Below are 23,287 nucleotides of genomic sequence, written 5' to 3' on the forward strand. Positions count from 1 at the left end.
GTAAGTAGAACAAGAGTGCAGTGAGTGGTATCTGTAGATAACTAGGTGCAAAGAGGTGAGAGCTTTTTTCTGGTAGAATGGGGTGGGCTTCAGGTGATAGGTAGATACCCAGAAGTTCTGACAGCAGGTACCAGTGTGACAGAAGAATTATCCCAAAGAATCTCAAGGGGTCACATTTCTAACCTAGGATTAGCATAAGCAGATGTATCTTGTAGTGCCTGCCTCAACCAAGTCCAGTGCATTTTGTCAGAGGGCTGAAATTTGCCAATGAAATGTGACTCTCGAAGAGAGCTGAGCACAGTAGAATCGACTTCACCGAGGAAAATCTCACAGTAAGAATAGCTTCAAGCCTGGGATGGCCCAGTTTAGGAAAAATCAGAAATCAACGTTTGTGTGTCGTGCTCTCCCGGTTTTTACAGTGCAAAAATTCATTTCACTCAGCAAGAGTATAGAATTATGTGATTTATTAAGCTATCCCCTCCCCGTAGGAGCATAAGTGATGATTTTTGTGGTTAGTGGTGATGAGCAATTAGCTGAAGAAAGGTGACTCCTGTTCCAAGCCTCCTTCCACGCATCCTGGTTTTTGGTCCAAGTCTAAGTCTGTGAAGTTTACAGAAATCCATCTAGAGCCATGTCTTTTGAATTCCAATTGAGCAGCTTTCTCAAGAGCTGCTACCAGGCTCATTTGCTCAGCAGCACTTTCTCATTTTCTAGCTTAAAAAAAAGAAAAAGCCAGGACTGAATGTGATAAAGTTTTAGAAAAGAGTAGGAGATAATATACATGAGTTCTTCCAGTGTAGATTGCTGTGGAGTTCTGTGACAAGCATCGTAGATGGTGTTCCACCTTGGCGCTCAGACTACAGTACTGCTTCCATTGTTTTGAAAGTAGGAAAATAATTATAGGGAGATAGGGGGAAAGTAAACTGAGTGTGTAAAAGGTTTCAACAAAATGAGGAAAACCACCCTTCCTTAGCATCTCAAGTGAAGCTAAAGATCTTAAAGGAAGGGGACGGGTCCAGAGCATTCCTGAAACCACAAGAAAGTAGGACAGTAAGGTAGATGTCTCCTGCTAAAGGCACACACTTTTCAGAATGGCCTTTTATGGGTTCTACGCAAGGGTGCTGAGCAAAGTTTGATATGCCTGATGTTGCGTTGCGTGCTGTACCAAGAATAAGACACACTTCCTGCCTTCACAGTGTTTGTAGTCTAGCAGAGGAAACACATAAGCTAACTCAGCAATTTTGAAATGAATGTTGGTAAGTGCTTGATAACAGTATGCACCAGGGGCTCTTGGAAACACCCGTGTGTTGGGGGTTAGGGGCAATCTTTGAGGAAGTGATATCCGTCTCGAGACTTGAAGAACAATATGAGCAAGGAAGCATGAAGAGTTCGTGTAGAAGAGTTACAAAGGGACAGTTTTATAGACAAAAGTCCAGATGCAAGAGATTGTGGCCTGTTCTGTTCCTTTATGAACGTTTAGGGGAGGGAGGTAGAGATAGGGGAAGATGGAAGAAGGCTGAGGGTGTAGACAGAGGCCAGATCATAAAGTGCCTTATAAAGCAGTTTCGGAGTTTGGAATGAGTCCTAATGGCAGTAGGGAAGATGGAATGTGAAGGAGGGCTGGCAAAGTAGCCTGTGTGGAGAGAGGAAGAACTGAAGACTGCCTGGGATATGCAAGATGCAGAGCTTATGTTAAACAACTCAGGGAGAAAGCAGGCTGGACTGGAAAAGATATTTGAGGCCCAGCTTATCTTTCAATGTGCCTGAAGCTTGTGTCTCTCAAGTGATTTCCCAGCTTAGATCCTCTACTAGGCATAGTTGGGGAGCTTGTCCAAAACTATGGCCAACCATGCCCTCAGCAAGTGTCTACTAAGAGAAGCCAAACAACATTTGGAAAATCTTTACAAATACGTGAAGAATTTGCTGTCACACAGACACTCCTCTGGAGCTTTCAGCTGCAGTGGCCGGTAGGTAACAGCATAAGGGAGGGAGGGTGATTCTTCCATTGCAGTGCTGTCTTGTCCAGAACCTTCTGATTCACACCCGTTGGCACACCCCAAAGATGAGTTAGCTAATTGCTACCATGTGAAACTCCAACAGGGACTTGAAATTTAAGTACTTTCATGTGTTCCTCCTGTGCCTTTTTCCATGGGAGTAGGGTGTCCAAGATTGGGACATACCTGACAACTTTCTCTTTGATTCATGAGGCAAAATAGAGCGAAACCCGTGCCAGAGCCAGAGCCAACCTCAGTGGCAGTAAGACCAAAGTGATATTGTAGAAGACGCAAAAGCATTTCAGAGTAACCAGTCCAAATTTAGGAATAGCAGAGGAGAATTTCTCTGATTCTTATTTGCACATCCAATAAAAGATGCTTTGGAATTTCAATTGAAAGTGACAGTTGGGAAGTATAATGTACTTTTGTTAACTGTGTCTTTTAGGAAGCAGGAACAGAAAAGAGTATTTTCCCTCTGCCTGAACCACAAGATTTCTTTCTGGCTTCCCAAGTCAAGTTTGAAGACCTCATAAAAGATTTGAGAAAACTGAAGAGACAACTAGAAGGTAACAGGAACTGTTCTGTTATTATGATAATAGCTAAGCTTTTTTTTTTTTAATGAATGAAGAGGATTATTTATGTCTGGTTCACGGGATGGAATTGGTGCAGAGCTCAGCTATGGTAACACTGCAGCCCTCGTGAGACTTTCCATCTCTTATGCTCTATTTGGAGGCACTGTATTTGCATATCCCTTTCTTTTATTAGTGTTATTTTGTGCTTTTTATATCGACGTCTTTTACATCTACATTTTCCAACATATAACAGATAGTCATCTTACTAATAACAGCAGCAACCCTTCCTTGAATGCTTTCTGTTGTCTCATATAATTATTACAACAACCCTAGTAAGCAGAAACTATACTAACTCCATTTTGCAGATGAGAAAAACGAGGTTTAGGGAAGTTAGGTTCGCACAGCCCGTGAGAGGCCCATTTACTGGGCTCTCATCAGGCCTATCTGACTAGAACTCATGCAGTTTCTAAGCTAGTTGACTATGCTGCCTTATACGTATACCACATGCGTACACACATACTCACCCGTGCACACCCCCCCCCCATATACTTGGTTTATGTATACGAGTCAAATGAAGATGGCAGGACCCATCGTAAGCAGTCTATTTTAGTTGAATTTACATTTTTAATTATTCACAACAAAATGCTGACAGCCCTTTCTGGCTTTTTGTAAAAGGTGAAACTGTGTCTCTTGAGCAGGAATTTTCCTTTGGCGTTGCTCGAGTCCTGTGTTTTCACTGTGGAGACATCTCCTTATCCAAGTATATAAATACGTGCATTGGGCCTTATGTAAGTCCAACTGTAGAGCTGCACAGAGGATTTAGGGAGCGTGCTAATGTGGAAATGGAGCGCAGAGTGCCAAAAGGAGAGTTTGAGGAAATGAAGAGCTTGAACCAGGAATATTTTTACACTAAGACATAAAATAAACATTTTAAAAATGTTTATTATGAAAGAGTGCTCAGAAATCCAAGTCTGAGACGGAGAGAGCAGCCTGGAAAGGGAAGTGAAGTGGGACAGATCTCCTGGTGGCAGGGAGAGAGCCATTTAGTTTTTACTCTGGGCATAAAACTCGCTTAAATAGGGAGAGTGGTTACAAGTGAATATTTCTACCTTGTAAATTATTTTTAAAGGAACATGTAGCTTTTCTTTTCCCCTCCTGTTGATGTGGTCAAGAGCATGCATTCAACCTAGTGGATGCTTCGTTTACGAATATGATATATGAACCTGCAGTTATTCTTTGCCCTCTCCTAAAACACCGCCGGTTGTATCCTTGCCTAAGACGAGGGGCTTGATTCTTACTGTCATAAAACCGTGTGAGCCATCCCTGTGGCAGTTTTTCCTGGCACTCTCCAGGGGCAGAATTAGCGCCCAGGCCGGCCCTCAATCTGGCTGCAAGGTTCGCTGCAGCTAGGAAAAGTCATGCTGGTTCATGCTGCGGCCGCCCCTGAATACACATCCCCTTTGGTCTCCTGGCCCTTTGCCCTCCTGTGGCGTTTTTCGAGAAGAAACCTGATGTACGTGGGATCTTTCCTCTTCTCCTGCCTTCCTTCCTGGGGCTGCCTCTCTCAGGCATCCTGGCTGGGCCACCTCCCTTTGACGTCTGCAAGTGTTTGACGATTCATAACCAAGGGATGACAAGAGTGAATTGGGAGGACCGTAGAGAGGCAGGTGTTCCCACAAAGGCTCCCCCCTTTGGTGCACCTTATTTTCTGCAAGGGGATCCCAGGTGCCATTCCACATCTCTCGGTACTCCACTGACCCTTGTCCTTAGTCAATTTTAAGGAACTGAAAGAACTTCTGAAGCTGGAAGACCTCCCTTAAAATGAAGGAAAACCAAACATTGCCTCAAAAGTTTTTTCTTCTTTGGATTGGACTACACCAAAAGATGTGAGGTACCACAAGGCAAGAGGGAGAAGTGGGACTCCGCCCCCTGCCCCCACATTGGATATTTAAACAAAAATGCCCTGCTAATCTTTAGAGATGCCAGTGTTTTTAACACATGAAAGGTACCTAGTAAATATTTAAAGAAAATACAGACTGTTGGTTCTCTAATGAATTTCTTTTTCTCCTAAATGCCATCTGGCAAGATGGCCAGAGTCGTGGCGGTCCGTTTCATCTCCTTTCCCATTCAGGTTCCACGTCCTTTTCCATAAGGCCTTGGTGTGAGCCTAGATTGAATGTTTAATTGAAGAGGACATAATTTTCACACATACAGCAAAGATTTGATGAGGCTTTGAGGTTTATTGTAGCCATTAAAATGTCGTGGCTGCTGGCAAAACCCCAGAAAATGTCTAAAGCTAAACCAGATGTGATTAGCAAATTTCAAGACGTCTCAGGCCCCCTTTCTCCAGGCAGGCACAGCCCTTGAAAAGAAAACTGGTTTGAACCACACCTTAGCAATAGGGTGTGAATTAAACTAGAGTTTGTTGGTTGTGCAAATATCACTGATAAAGATAGATGTGGCCAGTAAGCATCTTTCATAGCAACAAGACCTTTGCAGAGCACTTTTATGTAAGCAAACAGAACAGGTAGTTGATAATAGTATCAGCTACAGTTTACTGTGCAACTATTATCTATCAGATGTTTTACATAATCATCTCTTTTAATCTTTACAATGACCCTCTGAAGCAGATATTATCAGTCTCTCACAGGAGGAGGCAACTAAAGTTCATGGTGCTCACATAATTTGCCAAGTTCCAGGTGATGACCTAGCCACGTTTTGAAGCTAGATAGGACTCTAAGGCATGCACTTGTGATGCATCCTGCCTATGACCCAGAGGTCTCCATATCTGATCACAGATCAAAACAGGTTAGGTATGCAAGACATAAAGCCTCATGAAGCTACCAGGGACAGAAAGAGAGTTCCTGAGTGCACGCATATGCACATGCACACACCCTTAGGGCCACACGTGTAGACCCTCAGATCAGAGAGAGACAGGAAAGAATTTACTTCGGGCTGGGGATGGGGAAGGGAAGACATATGGGAGAGGTGGGTCATAAAAATGAATAGACACATACACACGCAAAAGTGAACAAAGTTATCGTGTAGGGTTAAGAACTCGGGCTTTGGTATCAGATGATGTACTTTTTACTGGTTTGGTAGAAGCAAGGTCTTGTCAGGTAACAAAACCATAAAGAGGGTTAAATGAGACAATTACAGTGCCTATGTCAGAGGCAGTAATGAATGCATGGCCCGTTAGCAAAGAAAACTTCAGCAAAGCTGATTAGGGGTATGTTCCTTTTCCTGGAAAATGTACACCTGGTTGAATCAGGCCCATATCGCTGAGAGGCCTGCTGGATGAGTTTGTGGAGAATCTGATTCCCAGAGCACTTGTGCTCTCTTCTCTACCTTGTGGAGATAGAACCAAATTCTTGGTGCTTGGGAACATGTTCCATATTTTGTTTACTGTTGTATATCCCTTAATGAGATAGTAATTTTAACTCCCCTAATACCATGATAAGTAATAATTAGGAAAAAACAAATGATAGGAAGAGTTGCTCTCCTTCTTATTCGTTGACCTTGTTTGCTGGCCAGAACTCTCAGGTATTCTTACCAACCCATATGTGGTAGGCAGAATAATGGCTCCCAAAAATGTCCAGACCCTAATCCCTGAAATATATTACCTTACATGGCAAAAGGGAATTTTGCCAATGTAGAGATGGGAAGATTATCTTGGACTATCCAAGTGGGTCTAATCTAATCACATGGATCTTTAAAATGAATCTTTAAAAACTGAGAATTTTCCTTGTCTGTGGCCAGCAGGAGATAGTACAGTAGAACGATCAGAGAGATGCAGCGCTGCGGGCTTTGCAGATGGAGGAAGTGGGCAACGGACCAAGGAATGTGGGAAACCTCTAAAACTAGAAAAAGCAAGGAGCAGATTCTCCCCTGGAGCCCCCAGCAGGGAATGCAGCCCTGTCAACACACCTTGATTTCAGCCCAACAAACCCCTGTTAGACTTCTAACACATAGAACTATGAGGTTATTACGTTTGCGTTGTTTGAAGCTACTTAAGTTTGTGATGATTTGTTAGAGTAGCAGTAAGAACAAATGTACTGTGCAATGTATCCTTCCTGATTGTGCCAGTTAAGCCAGTGAGACACACATACACACGCACACACCCCATTACTGATGCCATAAGATGTACTACTTCTCAAGTAGGGGCACTCCCCAGTGTGGCACGGAATGTGAATTGGTGCTCTCTGACAAAGAGTCTATAGTTAAATAAACCCAGAGCTGCTCTCTACTAAAATCATGTCCTAGAGATTCACGGTGCACATGAGCTTATTTAAAGGCTCTGGGAAGTCCTGAGGTGAAAAAAAACAAAAATGGTTCAACTCTGTTCAAAGCATTTCTCAACTTAAAACCTAATACATTGGTTTTTCTTTAGTATTCTTTCACTGAGTACTTAGTAATGTGTTACAGAACATGCAGTCTGTGAGATACAGTTTAAGAAAGGATGTTGATATTACTATCACATTTTTAATATAAAGAACACTGTTGTTCCTTCAGTGGTCACTATAGGGTAACAATAGGAGGAGCTGTGATGCACAATTTTGACCTACGCCCTTTACTACTGCTCTCCGTTATCCTGGCTACACTCTCCCCCCCCGAATTTGTTCTCCATGGACACAAATAGAATCGGCCAAATCCTCTCTGATGTCTTGATGCCTGGAAGCCAAAGGAATAACCTTAGTGTCATTCAAAATTACTCTGGCATCACCAACCCCAAATCCATATTGATTTGATATGACCCTCTGGTAGTATTTTATTATGAAAATTTCACTGTGGCTGTGAAAGTGGGAAAGCTGAATTAATTTTTGGTTGCTGGAAAATGAGACAGGAACTCTTCAGAGAGCTGTTGAGAAGTCAGCATGTTCATAAGAGTTGAAGAACAAAATTAAGTCACTCTTATTAGCTAACAGTAGTTACTCAGTAGCCCCTATCATTGAAAGTAGGCTATTTCATCAACTAGCTATATACTTAGTCTTGCCTTGAAAATGATGCATTATTAGCCCTGTTATCCCATAAATAAATTGGGAAAATGTAATTGGTAGTTAGCCCTCAGTGTAAGATATTCAAACTTGTTTGAGAATGTTGGCTGAGATGCAAGTGTGTGTGTGCGTGTGTGTGTGTTTTAAGATAACTCTCATGATGTCCTTTTCTCTAAATATTTAAGAATACGTATTTGAACATGTCCTTTCTTTTGAACCATTTAGAAATATTTGGGAATACAGCAGTTTAGGAAAGGCAAGAGCCTCTGTTGACTTTTTGATATCTGTTATCACTCTATAAATGTTTATCCTATAAATATTTATCCTAAAATGTTAACTTTTTTTAAGCTTTCTCTAAATGAGATGCCGTGTAAAATGCATAGTCCAGGCATTCAGTAACTGCTAAAAATCTTCATTCAAAGTTTGAATAGTAGCAGTATTTCCAAACTAACTTTACATTAAAGTACATCCGTCACATCTTTAGGCATTTTTAATCCCAACGTCCTTATTCTGATGGAGCGACCAAATTAGCTCAGAGCCATCTTGATGAGCCTCTGTTTTGTACAACACTAGGACCTGAACATTCTACTTCAAAATATAAAGTACAGGAGAAAACTAATTCACACATACATGAAAGTAGCAGTTCAAGAAAGAGAAAGAGAGGGGCTTTTTATTGTAGGCTTTTGTTGTTTTTGTTTATAGATTTCCCAAACTGAGTCAATATATCTTCCAGATATAGAAGGCAGATTGAATTCATTCATTTAGCTCTAATCCCTGTTAAAGGTCCACCCCAAAATTAATACTCTTGTTTTTTAGAGGCATACAGTCAATACCGGTATAATCAGCTAAAAGAAGAGGAATTAAGGAGGGAACCACACACATCTACACATAAAAGCAGGCAATGAGAACATTTTTACCTGGCAGTTTCTCATGGCCCTGGGCAGAGCCTGATGTAGAGGCAATCGTTTAGCTATTTGGATATGTACATGACATTTTTTACAATTAAAACTAGATTTAAAAACATAAGTTATAGTCAACTCTCAGTGATAGGTAGGTAGATTAGTAAGATTAAGGATTAGCCACAGTTTTTTCTTTTAAAGTTAATATATTTTTTTTTAAGATTTTTTATTTATTTGACAGAGAGAGAGACACACACACAGCGAGAGAGGGAACACAAGCAGGGGGAGTGGGAGAGGGAGAAGCAGGCTTCCCGCTGGGCAGGGAGCCCGATGCAGGGCTCGATCCCAGGACCCTGGGATCATGACCTGAGCCGAAGGCAGACGCTTAACTACTGAACCACCCAGGTGCCCCGTTAATATATTATTTTTAACAATCAGTGAGTCAGCTATACTATTTACATGCTGGAAACTACATGGTAAGCAATAGACTACCTATTGTTTCTCCTGCAAGGTAGAAACAATCCTATTCTCTGCCATTTAGCTCATTTAATATAATGAACAAATTAACTGTTTGGGCAAATACGTTGATGAGCTAGTATTTGTGAGGTGCTGGAGGGTGAGGTGTGTGAGGCAGGGTTTGAGGCTCTGAGCACTGATGGCATCAGGAAGGGAAGCTGCCTGCAGGAGAGCTGGCGTCCCCAGTAATGGAGTGAGAGATGTCAGGAGAGAAGAAGGCAGGAGGGCTAATCAGCAGAACTGCCCTTCATCTTGCCCTTGACCGAGGTTTTTTATTTTTCACATTTGGATTTGGGGTGGTGTGGAGTGTCCTTTCCTCTTCTTAATACTGTAGTTAATTAAGATTTGGCTGTGAAAAGTAAGGAGAAATGCTAATAACTGGTGTTGTGAATCAACTGATGGACAGTGAATTTTGCAGTATTGGGGGCAGTAGGAAGGATCCTGTCCCGACACCACTGTCCAGTTCTTTAGTGCCACTTTCAGTCACCACTATCCTCTCTGACTCCATCTTTCTCACAAGCATGTTGGTTTCTCCTCGGTCAGGAATCTACATATCTGTCCCCTACTTGAATGAAAGTAAGGCCTTTCTGTCACTGAGTCAGTTAGTACTACTGAGCCCAAAGCAGAATGTAAGAAAAGTGATTGCCTACTGAGCTTATCTCAGGAAGCAAAGAAGATGATTTAAAGAAGGTCTGTAATGACTATTCCTTTGAATTTGCAAGAGACACAGTCAGGGGGTAGGGGCTATAATGGCTACAGTTCTGTCCCCAGTGTGGCAATATGGGGGTATCCTTAGAGTTGCCAAATTGATTAAATAAAATGCAGGAGGCCCAGTTAAATCCGAATTTCAGGTAAATAAGACTTTTCTTTTTTTTTTTTTTTTTTTTTTTAGCAGGAGTAGTTCCAAATATTGCACAGGATACACTTAGACTAAAAAAAAGATTCCTTGTTTATCTCAAATTTAACTTGGTGTTCTTTTATCTAGTATGTCTATAGAAAATTTAAGAGCAATAAGAAAGGCAACTAAAAGTTGGTTTCCTTTTTATTACTATTAAGCACTGGCAATTCTAAACAATCTCAGAGATTAAATTTTCCCTTCAAGGATGGATGGTGGACCCAGGCATGGTATGTTCCAAGGTACAGGGCATATCCATTTCCACCATCACTAATGACTATGGTTGCTGTTTAATGAGCGCTTACTAAATACCTGCAAATTTGCTCACATCATTTCTGTTTCTTAAAACTACTTCCAAGTAAGTACTACCTGCATTTTAACTGTAAGGAAGTTGAAGCAGCTTTGCTATGATGAAGCTGAGATCAGAAGCAGGTTTATCTGATTACGAAGCTCATACTCTTTGCACTACACCATGCTTTATTCTTCGACTGTTTGTAGACCCACCCCTCAGACACTAACAATATGACCTAGAATGAGAAAGCTTGAAGAGTAAGCCCCACTTATTTTTCTAGTTCATCTTCTAAAGGTATTACATGTAATAATTGGATTGGCTTTAAGCTTTTTTGGTCTCTACCCATAACTACTCAAACTACAACCTGTCGCAATCTCTATCCTCCTACCACTTCTCTATCAGTTTATTTTGGTCTCTCTGACACACTCTCTCTTTCTCAGTCTCTCTCTGAAAATTGCCTAGACCATGTTCTATTCCTTTATGACTCCGAAGGTAAGCACACTGGTGTGATGTGGGTAGCCAGATGAATAGCAACGGCCACCCAAGGCAACCCGCGTGGTTTTGACTCCTTGGCTATCTGTGGAAATTAATGTAATGTGGTTCTGGCATAGATGAGAAATTAAGGGAACCTGTCAAGTCACACAGCAGAGCAGACTGTTGCTTCTATGCTCTGGACCAGCCCTGGCTGTGCAGCATAAAAGACTTCTATCAAGCAGCTTTCTCTTCACAAGAGTATAAGTGTTCTTTAAGAGAGAAAGAAAAGAAAAGAAAAAAACTAGATCTCGCCATGAGAATGAATGTTCTTTTTTGTTTTTGCGTTTGTTTTTTTTAGAGAGGGAAGGGAAAGAGAGGGGGCAGTGGGGATGGGGCAAAAGGAGAGGGAGAGAGAGAATCTTAAGCAGGCTCCATGCCCAGCGCAGAGCTCAACATGGGGCTCCATCTCACAACCCTGAGATCATGACCTGAGCCGAAATCAAGAATCAGACACCCAACTGACTGAGCCACCCAGGCACCCATGAATGTTTTCTTTAATTACTCACTGAGCATGGTCTATAAGCAGTATGGCTCTAGTGAGGAGAGAAGGAAGACTTCCAAAGACTTTTGGAGGACTTTTGAGAAAGATGTCCAGTTGAAAGCTCATTTGGATTGAACACTCAGGTAGGATTTCAGTTCCTCCTGAAAATTATTTTAAAGATAGTAAAGAGAATTTGGGCTCCTGGGTGGCTCAGTCAGTAAGCGTATGCCTTCGGCTCAGGTCATGATCCCAGAGTCCTGGGATCGAGCCCCGCGTCGGGCTCCCTGCTCCGCGGGAAGCCTGCTTCTCCCCTTCCCACTCCCCCTGCTTGTGTTCCCTCTCTCGCTGTGTCTCTATCTGTCAAATAAGTAAATAAAATCTTAAAAAAAAAAAAAAGATAGTAAAGAGAATTCTTTGGAAGTGTAAAGTCAAGAGCACAGAATGAAAGAGAAAACCATAACCACAAAATTTCAGAAGCTTAAGAAATAGATGGACAAGTGGTAAATGAATCCGCCAAACAATAAAGTGGAATTCTAATCCAGGAGTGGAGAAAGGTGAGAGCAATCCGATTTTTACCACACGATTCATACATACCACAAATTCATATGCAAATTCATACATATACATAAACATTCATATATAGTCATACATAAGTAAATCAATGAAATCATTCAAGAAAATTTCTCAAAATGATGGACACAAGTTTCTAATTTTAAAAGGCCCAAAGAGGGGTGCCTGTGTGGCTCAGTCAGTTAAGTGGCTGCTTTTGGCTCAGGTCATGGTCTCCAGGTCCTGAGATCGAGCCCCATGTCAGGCTCCCTGCTCAGGGGGGAGTCTGCTTCTCTCTGCCTCTCCTCTCCCACCCCACCCCATTCATGCCATTCTCTCTCTCTCAAATAAATAAAATCTTTAAAAAATAAATAAAATAAATAAAAGGTCCAAAGAGATTCCAGCACAATGGAATAGAATAGATCCACACCATTGTTAGAACATTTCAGAATACTCAGATCAAAAAGAAAAGCTTGTACGCTTCTAGAAGGAGACGGGGTGAGATGTGGAAATAAATTACCCAGAATCAGGAAGCAGAATGGCTTCAGACTTTTCAACAGCAGCGCTAGAAGCTAGAAATGGTTCAGAATTCTGAAGGAAAATTATTCCCAATCCAGAATTTTATATACACCAAATTATCAATAAAATATGAAAGCAAATGAAAAGTTGTTTTCAAACATGTAAGTTATCAAAAAACTTATCTCCCATGCAACCATCTTCAGGATGCTACTAGAGAATGTGCTTTATCATGAAGTGGGAAGACAAAGGTGACAGGAAATTACAGATCCAGTGGACAAGGGAGGTGAAGAGTTACTCCAGGATAGACGGCCTAGGATGATAGCCAGGCACAGAGAGCAAACGGTCCAGATTGGGTTAGGTCAAAAGAATCATGGAGAAGATCCTTGAGGGATATGCAATTCATGTATCTGATGTATCCTGAATGTTTTGACAAGAGTTTCACAACTAGCGACAACTTTGGAGTTCATTTAGTGATAAGCACATAGAAAACAGGGAATTAGGAAAAAAAAATAGTACGAGGGTGAGAGTGAGGGAGTTTGAGGAGGATGTTTAGCAAAGGCAAATTAGAATTTATGAATCAGCTGGGACTGGGAGCTGGTTTTTGCAAAGTCATACTGGTGTTCACACAGGATGCTAGTGTGGTCCAACCATGGTATGCTACACTGCGGGGGGCTCCTGTGTGGTGGGTGTGGGGGAAGGAGAGAATTACGTCATCTATACTGCAGAAGAAAAAAGAAATCCAAGAGTGCCGATAGGAGCTTGGGAGAGACATGCAGTTAAGTGCTGAGCTAATCGGGTCAAATTGGCACAAGTCGCCGCCTCTGGGGAGGAAGAACTGGGTGAAATTTGTGGATGGAAATGGGGAACTGCTTTTCCTGGAGCGCATAGGATACGTGGGTGCTTTGAACTCTGCGCAGGTGCAACTTTGATAGATACACCAACACAACAACAACAACACACCAAAGCATTTGTAATTTCTCAGGGTCAGAAGCTGGCATATGGAAAGTAGGCTTAGCTTGGGATTCAGGAGATGCAGTTTAAACATTTGGTTCTGCATCTTACGCACCGTGCGAGAAGCCATTGCAACTCTGACAGTCACTTAAGCTCTGTGCGCCTCAGGTGAGATGCTGCAGTTGATCGTCCTAGGCTGCCCCACTCCAGGGATGCTGGCTGGGTCAGAAGAGCAAAAGTCAGAGGAAGTACTTGGGGAAGTGTGGGAGGTTTACTTTAAACTCATTCAGAAGCCATGCAATCCGCAGTTTGCTCAACATGTCTTGGTATGCCCAAGAAGGAGGGGGGGCGGGCAGTGCAGGAATCAGCCATTAGGACTGCGTGGCTAATTTATCACCTTTAAGGAAGCTCCAGAAGACATGACTTGAATGACTATTGACCATGCCTAATTTATTAGCTCTTTCCTCCTTCGCGGCCCATTTGTCCGAGGCAATAGTTTTGCTAAGCCTGAACTCTGGAAGGGGGCTGGGTACATTAGCCAGAGTCCTGACTGTGTTGCCATGGTGTTAAAAATATTTAGTTTTGCAAGCGAAGTTTTAGAAATAATAAAAGAAAAACTTTTGCTTCGATTTATTTTTGTAAAGCGATTTCAACCAAACAGACATGAGGGCCTGGGCTAAGTACTTCAGGAAGGCAGTGGGTGTAAAATGTTGATCAGCGTGGTGACTTCTGATGCAAAGCATTCAATTAAGTGCAGCGTGGTGGGTAAAGGTCACCCGTTTCCCAAACGGAATGCCTTCAAAGACAAGTCGTACAGAAAGGAGAGAGGCTACGGAAACTGAAACCTGATTCATTCGTTTAATTAATGGAAAAGAAGTTTGTGTTTTCCTTTGAAGCTGCGGTTGTGACATCTCTAGGTGGGAAGGATGAGTTATGTCCCACTGGGGTCCTCCTCTCAGCTCTCCCTCTGCTTCTACCCTTTGTTTATAAATCAACACAGTTAATAGAATTTGTTTTTCTTTTCTCTGACAAGAAACGTAAAACACTGAAATGAAAGCTACTGTCATGAAACAGGCTGAGTCACGGGCCCGGAGTTCAGATCCTTGCTCCACAAGCCATGAGACCCTTGGCTCATCGTGTCATCCCTCCACAGCTCCGTGTCCTCGTGTAGAAAGGCAGGTGTCACTGTCTGTCTTGCTGATTGAGAGGAGGGGCCGGGGTCATATGAAGGAGATCCCTTCGCAGGATACCAGCAAAACGTGGGGCACCTGGGTGGCTCAGTCGGTGAAGTGTCTGCTTTCGGCTCAGGTCATGATCTCTGGGTCCTGGGATTGAGCCCCACATCGGGCTCCCTGCTAAGCAGAGAGTCTGCTTCTCCCTCTTCCTCTGCCCCCATCCACCCCACTCCACCTCCTGCTGATGCTCTCCTTATCTCTCTCTCACACAAATAAAATCTTTAACAAAACAAAAAAATCAGCAAAATGTATAATACTTTTCCCTGATTCCCTTTATGCCCTCATTTCTGATATCTAGTCCAAGAGCAAATCTTGTTGATTCTCTCTCCAAGACGGGCCTTGCTTCCATTCAGTGCTCTCCATATCCACGGCACATTTCTAGTCCAAACCAGCACCTTTTCTCACCGGGGTCCCTGCTTCCATGCTTGCCCTCCCTTTAATCCAGTCTCTGCTCATCAGACAAGTCAGGCCACCTTGTTTCATATTCATAGCTCTTGGAATAAAATCCAACCTCAAAACCCGTCACCGTGCCTTCCAAGTTTCTCCATGGTTTGACCACTTCTACCTTTGCTGTCTCAGCTCATGGCACCCCACCCCCTCCTGGCCACTAAACCCCAGCCTCACAGGCCTGTGTGTTCCAACCCAATAAGCTTGTTTCTGCTTTAGGACCCTCGGCCCAGAATGCCCTTATATTAAATATTCCCATGGCTTGGGCCTTCCCTGTTCACCCAGACTATGGCAGCCACTGTGAACAGTGACTCTGCATTAGGACTCCCCATTTTGATAGGGCTATTATTTTCTATTTTATTTGTAAATGTTTCCCTGCCCTCCCTCAGCCCCTGCTCCATGAAGGCAGAGATCTAATGACCTTTTTAGTATTTCTACCTACTGTGTCCATCAGTACCTGCCACAGAGTTGAGTGGATGAACAAGCAAATTAATAAATGGTAGAAAACACTCAACTTCTTGCTATTAGTGAGAAATTAGATTATTTCCTTATGGGCAAAGATGTCAAATGAGCATAAATAGGTAGAAACTTTAGGGAGATGTATTTTAAAACTGTACAAAGGGAGAACTCGTGGCCGTGAGAGATAGTGGGTGCCTTCCCCTCTTCTGATTGGAAGATTGTGTTACAGTAAGTGGGTAGGGTGGCATGGTGCCATTAGGAAGGGGGTTTGTGCTAGATGATGCTGAAAGTGAATTTCAACTCTGAGTTTCTAAGACGATTATTACTATGCTATTTCTGTGTCTTCTACAGTTCTTATTCAGTAAGGGTTACTGGTTTCTCCCCTAGACTTTGTTAATTGAACAGCTAAGAATCCCTGGAATTCTGGCCACTGACGGGATATAGGATATAAAAGTCAACTGTAAAATTATATCAAGTTTGGATCTCGGGTATTCTCTTTCTAAATGGCTCTCAAGGATCTGCTCTTGAATTAACCCATGCCTCAAAAATCCTGGCATTGATACCACCTAGATGTAATCATTAGAGTAGAACTCTTATCTAGTGTGGTCAGTTCATGAAAAAATTTGGCCCAATTCAAGAATCATAGAAAATGATACTTGGGTCCTTTAATCTTTAATTTAAAACAAGTTAAATATAGCATTATTCCCACACCTTTTTAAGAATGAACTTTTTATTTTTCGTTTGGAACCGTGTTAGGTTTACAGAAAAGTTGCAGCAATAGTAGAGAGTGCTCATAGAGCACCCAGTGTTATTCTTATGTTAACAACATCTTACATTATTGTGATGTATTCATCAAAAGGAAGAAACTGGCACTGATACATTTCAATTAACTAAATTCTGGTATCTCTTTGGATTTCACCAGTTTTTTCCACTAATGTCCTCTTTCTGTTCCAGGACCCAAACCCAAGTACCACATTGCACTGAGTTGCCATGTCTCCCTTGTCTCCACTGTTCTCTCAAAGCTACAGTTAACAGCAATATTTTAGCTGCTTCTACTTAAATTTGCAGAAATAATACTTTTTTGCACTCATATTGCTACAGTGCACCATCAAGCATTAAATTATGTAACTACAGGGACGCCTGACCGGCTCAGTCGGGAGAGCAATGTGACGCTCGATCTCGAGGTTGTGAGCTCAAGCCTCACGTTGGGTGTAGAGATTCCTTAAAAATGAAATCTTAAAAAAAAAATTTTTTTTTAACTGTGTTGTTAAAAAGAACAACTTGCATAAACAGGTTTGGAAAAAAAAAACAACTGTTCTTGAACGGGATTCTACTCAATGGTGGGGAGAATTGCTCAGGGAAGCCAGAGAGTGGCCTTTCAGCTGCAAGCTTTCAGCGTGCTGTGGGAACCAGGCAGGAGGAATAGAAAGTAGCATTGATTTGGCAAGTCCATTAACGAAGTGCCTTTTACATTCCAATCTGAAAAAAAAAAAAAAAAGGAAAGAGGTATTGGTGTAGTTATAATGGTAATACCCCACCTGTGTAGGTAGCCTCATCCTTTGAAGCGGTTAGGGCAGGCCGGCATAGCGGAGAAGATGGGTCTCCAAGATAGGAAGCAGAATGGCTGGCCTAGAACTTGCGTCTTTTGATTACTGAGCCAGAGCTGATGCTACATTAACCATAAACTTGTGTTAGGTCAAAACATTTCTTCACAGAAAGAGATTTGTGGGTGGTTTTGTGAATATCAAAATATTTTCCTGCCCAAGTAAATTGTGTATCTTGGACCCTGTGGAAGATTCACAATCCACAAATGGATTCTTCTCATGTCAGACAGTGAAATGAGTGAGGTTGGAGGGAGACCTCTTCAGCCCCAGTGAAGGGGACTGGAGTTTTTGCCAATGTCCTTATCTCTTCCAGATTTCTTCCCAGATTTCTTGGCCTCAGCACATGTCTAAAAATGGATAGAGGTCATAGACTGTGACTCTACTCTTTAGGTACCCATGGAGAGATCAGTGACCTGCCTGGGAGCCCCAGCCCTGCTCTGGGTCTCCTCTGTGCCATTTAATAACATAACTTCCAGCTCACCTCCCCTGGGCTTCTGTTTCTCCATTTAATATGAAGGGGTCCCAGTGGTGGCACTGGGTGATTTTCAGCTTTCATTGCCTTGTTCCTTAACTTTCATGGTTATTTCACATTGTTTCTAGAACTTCCCTGTAGATGGTTGGGGTCGGAGCCTGGATAGCACAAGGCCAGCGGGTCTGACATTCCTGGGTTCAGAGTCTGACTCAGCGCAATATCTGTGAAACTTTACTCATCCTTACCTAACAAAAGGGATAATAGCGGGACTGAGCTCATAGAATTCTTGTAAGGAATAAAATGAGACACAGAAGGCAGACTAAGGTCCAAGACACCTTTGGCCATTAAGGGCCATTTGTTATCAATCATAGACTTCGAGAATTTGATCTAATTTTCAAGGAATTATTGGGTACAGAGATAAAAAGCATTATGTCCAACTCTGTGTAGACAACCAGGCACCATTAAACCAGTAACTTCCCCTGTGCCAAAACTTACAGAAAGAGGAAAGCCCAAGGAAAATCTATAATGGTTAATGTGCTAAAAGTGCTAATTTGTTGTTTTTACAATGTTTTTCTTGACTGTTTTGACGAACTTTAAAGGCACTAGAAAATTCCCAGGTATCAAAAAAAAAAAAACCCTCCAAAATATGAGGCGGGCCTTGTTTGACCTTTTCAATCAGTTCATTTGTTAAGCAAATATTTATTCAAAGCCCTGAGTTAGCTGCTAATTTTAAATAAACTAACTGAAATATCAAGTCATTTATAAACACATTTTAAGAGCAAGTGTTACCCTCATTTTCTGGGGGAGAGATGTATCCCTACTCAGTCTTCTGATTTCTCTTCTCTCACGCACAGGAATCTGTCCCTAAGAACAGTGATTAAAACTTGCTGTCTGACAGGGGTGGAGAAGGTGAGCAGAGTTTGCCCTCCAGCTAGCTGTTCCACAGATTCAGGAAAGCATTTGCAGAGCCCTTCCTGATTGTGATGTCATAAAGAGAATCAACAGAGCTTTGCCATCTCCTGTTCAAGGCCCGAGACCTGGGAGCTACAAATACCTCATTTGTTTTCTCATTCCAGGACACATCTTTCCCCTAACGACCTGCTCTCCCCGCCTCAAATTGAGCGATTTAAGCCGGGGCTGAGTTGTTAAACTGGTATATACATGTAATGTATTCTTTTTTCTTCCTTAAAGCTATTATAAAGTTGATTGTGAATCACAATCAACGGCGTGTTGAAGTCAGTGACGCGGAGTAAAACTAAAAAGGCAGCTAAGCTAATAGGAATAATTAAACAGTTGAACACAGTCCTGTCACAAGTACCTGACTCATCGTGAAGACAAGGACAAGTTCCCGGGGCCCCCCAGGCTGGCAGGAGCTGGCTTCATGTAGGCCTCCCTTGCCTTTCCATGACATCAGCGCTGAAGACTTCAGGGAGTCTAATAGGCATTTCGGAATCTGTTATACCTAGCCTCTCCCAGGAGATGCTGCTTCTTCCTCACAATTTCTGCTGTCTCCTTTCCCCCCCATTTCAGCCCTGCCCAGAATTTCCCCTTTTCCTCTAAGAGTCCCCATCCTTCCTGACGCACTCCTACGTAGACACGTAACCGAGTAACAGCCCCCCGTTAGAGACCTCACCAGCTCACCTTCTCTAACCTGCCAGGCCCTGGGATGCAGACTATGGGGACTGCTGGCCTAGGAACTTTCCCTGTGCCATAACTCAACAGAGAGGTAAGATCAATGACAGGTTTACAGGAGAGCAGGACTTTAAATAGCTGAGGTCAGTGTCTGGTGGCTTCCCGTTAATACCACGAGCAGCATCCCGCCAGGCAGCCTATCGGCCACTCTGTTACCCACTCTAAGCTATTTCTGATTTTCGACTTCATTTTCAAACACATCCTAAGGAATCCTGATTCCCAGCAAACTGACAATGCAGCCCTCTTTATATGAAGCCTTGTTTATAGGCCACAATTCTCCCGACAGATTTACAAGTGTCTGTGGAGTTTTAAAAGACGATTGCTTAACAGGCATTAAGTGAGACACATAGGACTGTGTAAATATTTTAGCTGGAATAGGGGATTTTTTTTTTTTGAAACGTCTGAGCCAAATATTGCATTAAATCTGAAAACAGTGGCAAACTGATTAGCAGTCGTTGCCAGCTTCATGCTTTGCCAGTGATTCCTGTAGCCAAGAATAGATACCAGAATCCAACCGCCAGTTTAGGTTGGGTGTTTTAAAATAACCTTCCGTCCTTTTCTTTCTTCTTTGTATGCCTTTCCATCTTTTTGTTGTTGTTGTTGTTAGTATTATTTCTTCATGGTTTATCTAGATGTAAACACTCTCCAGGGTAGAAAATTACGGTTAATGTGACTAACCCAGAGAGGCCGAAGAGGGAACGTGGGCCCAGGGGTCAGAGACATTGCGGAAGGCTTGCAGCCGTCCTGGCAGAGCCATGTGGAAACAGGTTGCTTTCTGCTAATGGGGCTTATGTATCTTAATCACTGGTCTCTTTGTAGCCAAGGATTGCACTGCTGGGAGGAAATAGTCCTAAGATCAGCATTGTTCCCTCTTCGCCTTAACTGATTTCCTTGAATCAGAAAGAGGCAGACCTGTTGCCTTCAAGATTTATATGTATGAGAGAATCTGTCACTTAATTTTAGTAAAAACTACCATGTAATAAGCATTTTGGCTCCAGAGGAGGTGTTTTTGTTTTTGTTTTTGTTTTTTTTAATTTAAGCATTTCTACGGGGAAACCATTTTCCTGATTTGAGCCATGGGCAGGATGTACTGCTTGGCCACACATATAATTTCTGTGAGAATGAGGCATACTGTGCAACGGGGCTTTGCTCTGATTCCACCAGCAACCTCGTAATTTTCACTAAAGACACTCGCTTAACGCAATACTCGACTGGTTGTCTGAAAATGTAAGTTCTCTCTCTTCTCCACAAATGGCTTGGATTTTAATCACGTGTCCAGACCATTCAATATTGTTGCTTCGCAGGTCTGAGCCTCTTAAAATAATGTGTTTATAATTATATAAATGTATATTTCAGAAATCTGGGCGTTTAATGTAAAAACGCCTGTAGACTCTCCCCCACTGCCATTCAGATAACTCCACTGGTGTTGGCAATAGTGTAATTTACACTCAAAATAAATGGGTCGCGGAGGGCTTTTCAAAAAGGCTGCTTTCGGGTGCCTGGGTGGCTCAGTTGGTTAAGCGATTGCCTTCGGCTCAGGTCATGATCCTGGAGTCCCTGGATTGAGTCCCGCATCGGGCTCCCTGCTCGGCAGGGAATCTGCTTCTCCCTCTGACCCTCCCCTCTCTCATGTGCTTGCTCTCTCTCATTCTCTCTCTCTCAAATAAATAAATAAAATCTTTAAAAAAAAAAAAAAGGCTGCTTTCATGCGCAGGCCCCAAACCTCACCTTATATTGTGCTTAATCCCAGATTAGTTTGTACCAACTTTTGTGTGTCACCAGTCACTGTCACCTTTGAGTAAACTCCTTCAAAGCATGGATGGTCATCTCACTGTTTTCCATTCTAGAGTGTAATCGCTTCCACTGCAGGGACCATAGCCCCTGTATCACAGTGACGGGCACAGTTCTAGCTGACGGGTAGCCAGCCACTTCTGCAAAATAGTAGAGAAGGCACAATTTTATTTTCAAAAATCTCTCGCTTTCATCTTTCCCATTTTGGTATAATCCGTGTTGTACCAAAAGCAGTTTGGTACCATATGTATCAAGAACCCTAACAACGTTTTTCCAGTTTTACCCGGAATTCCACTTCTCAAATCTACCCTAAAGAAGCAATCTTAAATGGAGTAAGTTTTTATGGGCACAGATGTGACTTAAAGCCTGAGTGACTGTAAGAATAAGGTAGAAGGGACTTTACTCTTTGTTCCACTGCAGGGGCACTAATAGATAAACTGGGGGACATTCACTCGATGAGATTTGATATGGCTGTTAAACACAGTGCTTGTGAATTCTGTGAAATAATATGAGAAAGTATGTGTGATATCTTTAATAGGATAAAAGTACATAAATTTCTGTATCAAATAAAAGTGTATAAAAATAATATAATAATATATAGAAGCAGCCCTTATAAAATTATGGACAGGGGTGTGTGATGTAGAGGCCAAGACACTTAAAAAATGGTACCCAAGTATTAAATGGTGACTGTTCTTGGTCATGGTATCAGGAATGACTTTTTTCCTACTTTTTTTTTTTGGTAAATATTTTTCACATTTCTTTATCTGTGTGTTAGCTTCATAATACATTTTGGAAGGGACTTGCTGCTCTCCTCCCCAAGATGACTTCCCTTGTCCTTCAGATGCTCAGGAACTTTGTGTTTGGGGCTGCCTGCCTAAGGCTTCCCAATAATAGAGTCTACCTGAGATCAGAACCTTGCTGAATGTGCCTTTTTTTTTCCATATAACACAACTTCCCCATCTACTGCTTGAAATCCCTAGCCTTTTCAATCCAGTCTAAGAAATAAATTTATACTAAAGTGTTAATGAATTCTTCTTTGATAGTGTTTTCTTTTTTAACTAATAGATACTCATGTCTGAAGAGATCTTCAGAACTTCTGAGAGTTAGCATCTTCAGTTCAAGGGAAAGCTTCTGGTGGTGATGATTTTCATGGGAACCATGTGAAGGGATATTTTTAAATAAACGGATAGATCACTTAACACCCTATAAATCAAGTCATGCCCAATCCATCTATATTTAAGCCTGGTCATGGGTAGGTGATTAATGAATATTTTTCATACTAATGTCTCACAGACCAAAGCTGCGTCTATAACCACATAATCATCACAGTGCAAATTCTGATTCAGCTGTGATGTTTGACAAGAGGGACTTTTGAATGTGCTTTAGACAATTCCGTGCAAAGGCTGTGGTCGGTGGCCTAGCTTCGCAAAGCCTTTCCAAAAGTCCTAAAGCGTGCTGGCATGTCCTCACTCAGCCCTGTCACTTCTGCTTAAATTTTTTCATGGAGAATACTCATGATCATGGGACATTAAGGTGAATTTGATCTTGGGCAGCCTCCCTCTGTGAAGTGAATCAGCATCATGGGATTCCCCTGGGCTAAAGCTTCCTGGTGGGCTTATTTTTACACAACATTCCTCTGGGGAAAGGGGCACCCAGTCTTGATCAGAGTAGCTGTAGACAATATCTTCTTGGATGGACGGATTTTCTTCATTGTTCTATTCTTTCTGTAGCTTCACTTCTTAAACAAGTGGCTACTGAATCTGTCTCTACTTACCTCACCCCTCCCCAGTTTGGCTTGCTCCTTCCATCCTCCGGGTCCTGAAACTGCTTTTGAGAAGACCAGAGACCTCCCTGTTGCTAGAATCAGGGGTCACTTCTCTGTCTTCTACTTGACCTTTCAACAGTACTGCACAGAGCTGACTGCTCTTTTTTTTCTTGCAGTGCTGGGATCCTCTCAGATCATGTCACTCCATACCCCTACTTTTCTATCCAGCTGCTCACCTCCATCCCTTGCTGGCCTCTCCTCCATTGCCTGTGTGCCCCAGGGTTTGTCCTGCAACCCCTTCTCTGACTACATTCTTCTATCCCAGCCATGCAGCCGAAACTGCAGGCTTTGATATATAACGGGAGTACCTAATTGACATCTCAGACTTAACATGCCCTAAATAACCCTCTTGATTTCCCTCAAACTTACTCATGACTCTCTCCCTTACTCTGGTCCTGTCTCTAGCCAAATATCCTCACAGTGAGACTTTTCCTGACCACTGTATTTAAAATGACAAGCCTCCTACTTCTCTGGCACTTTGTGACCTCCTTTCCCCCAGTCAGGGTGGTTCCAGCTCCTTTGAATCAAGTTCCTTGAATCTAGTTCCTTTGAATCACAATCTAGCC

At 42.4% G+C, this 23,287-nt stretch overlaps 1 protein-coding gene across 2 annotated transcripts in view; it reads left to right on the forward strand.

Annotated features, from left to right (window-relative positions):
- The window catches only part of FMN1 (formin 1), a 283,684-nt gene that overhangs the window by 158,358 nt on the left and 102,039 nt on the right, over nt 1–23,287 (forward strand). For both annotated transcript variants that reach the window (XM_034994221.1, XM_034994220.1), the window contains exon 12: nt 2,440–2,560. In XM_034994221.1, coding sequence (XP_034850112.1) covers nt 2,440–2,560 — 121 coding nt within the window. The remainder of the gene's footprint in view (nt 1–2,439; nt 2,561–23,287) is intronic.

The sequence above is a fragment of the Mirounga leonina genome, unplaced genomic scaffold (genome assembly GCF_011800145.1).
Source record: "Mirounga leonina isolate KUSES-001 unplaced genomic scaffold, KU_Mleo_1.0 Mir_91, whole genome shotgun sequence".
Taxonomy (NCBI): domain Eukaryota; kingdom Metazoa; phylum Chordata; class Mammalia; order Carnivora; family Phocidae; genus Mirounga; species Mirounga leonina.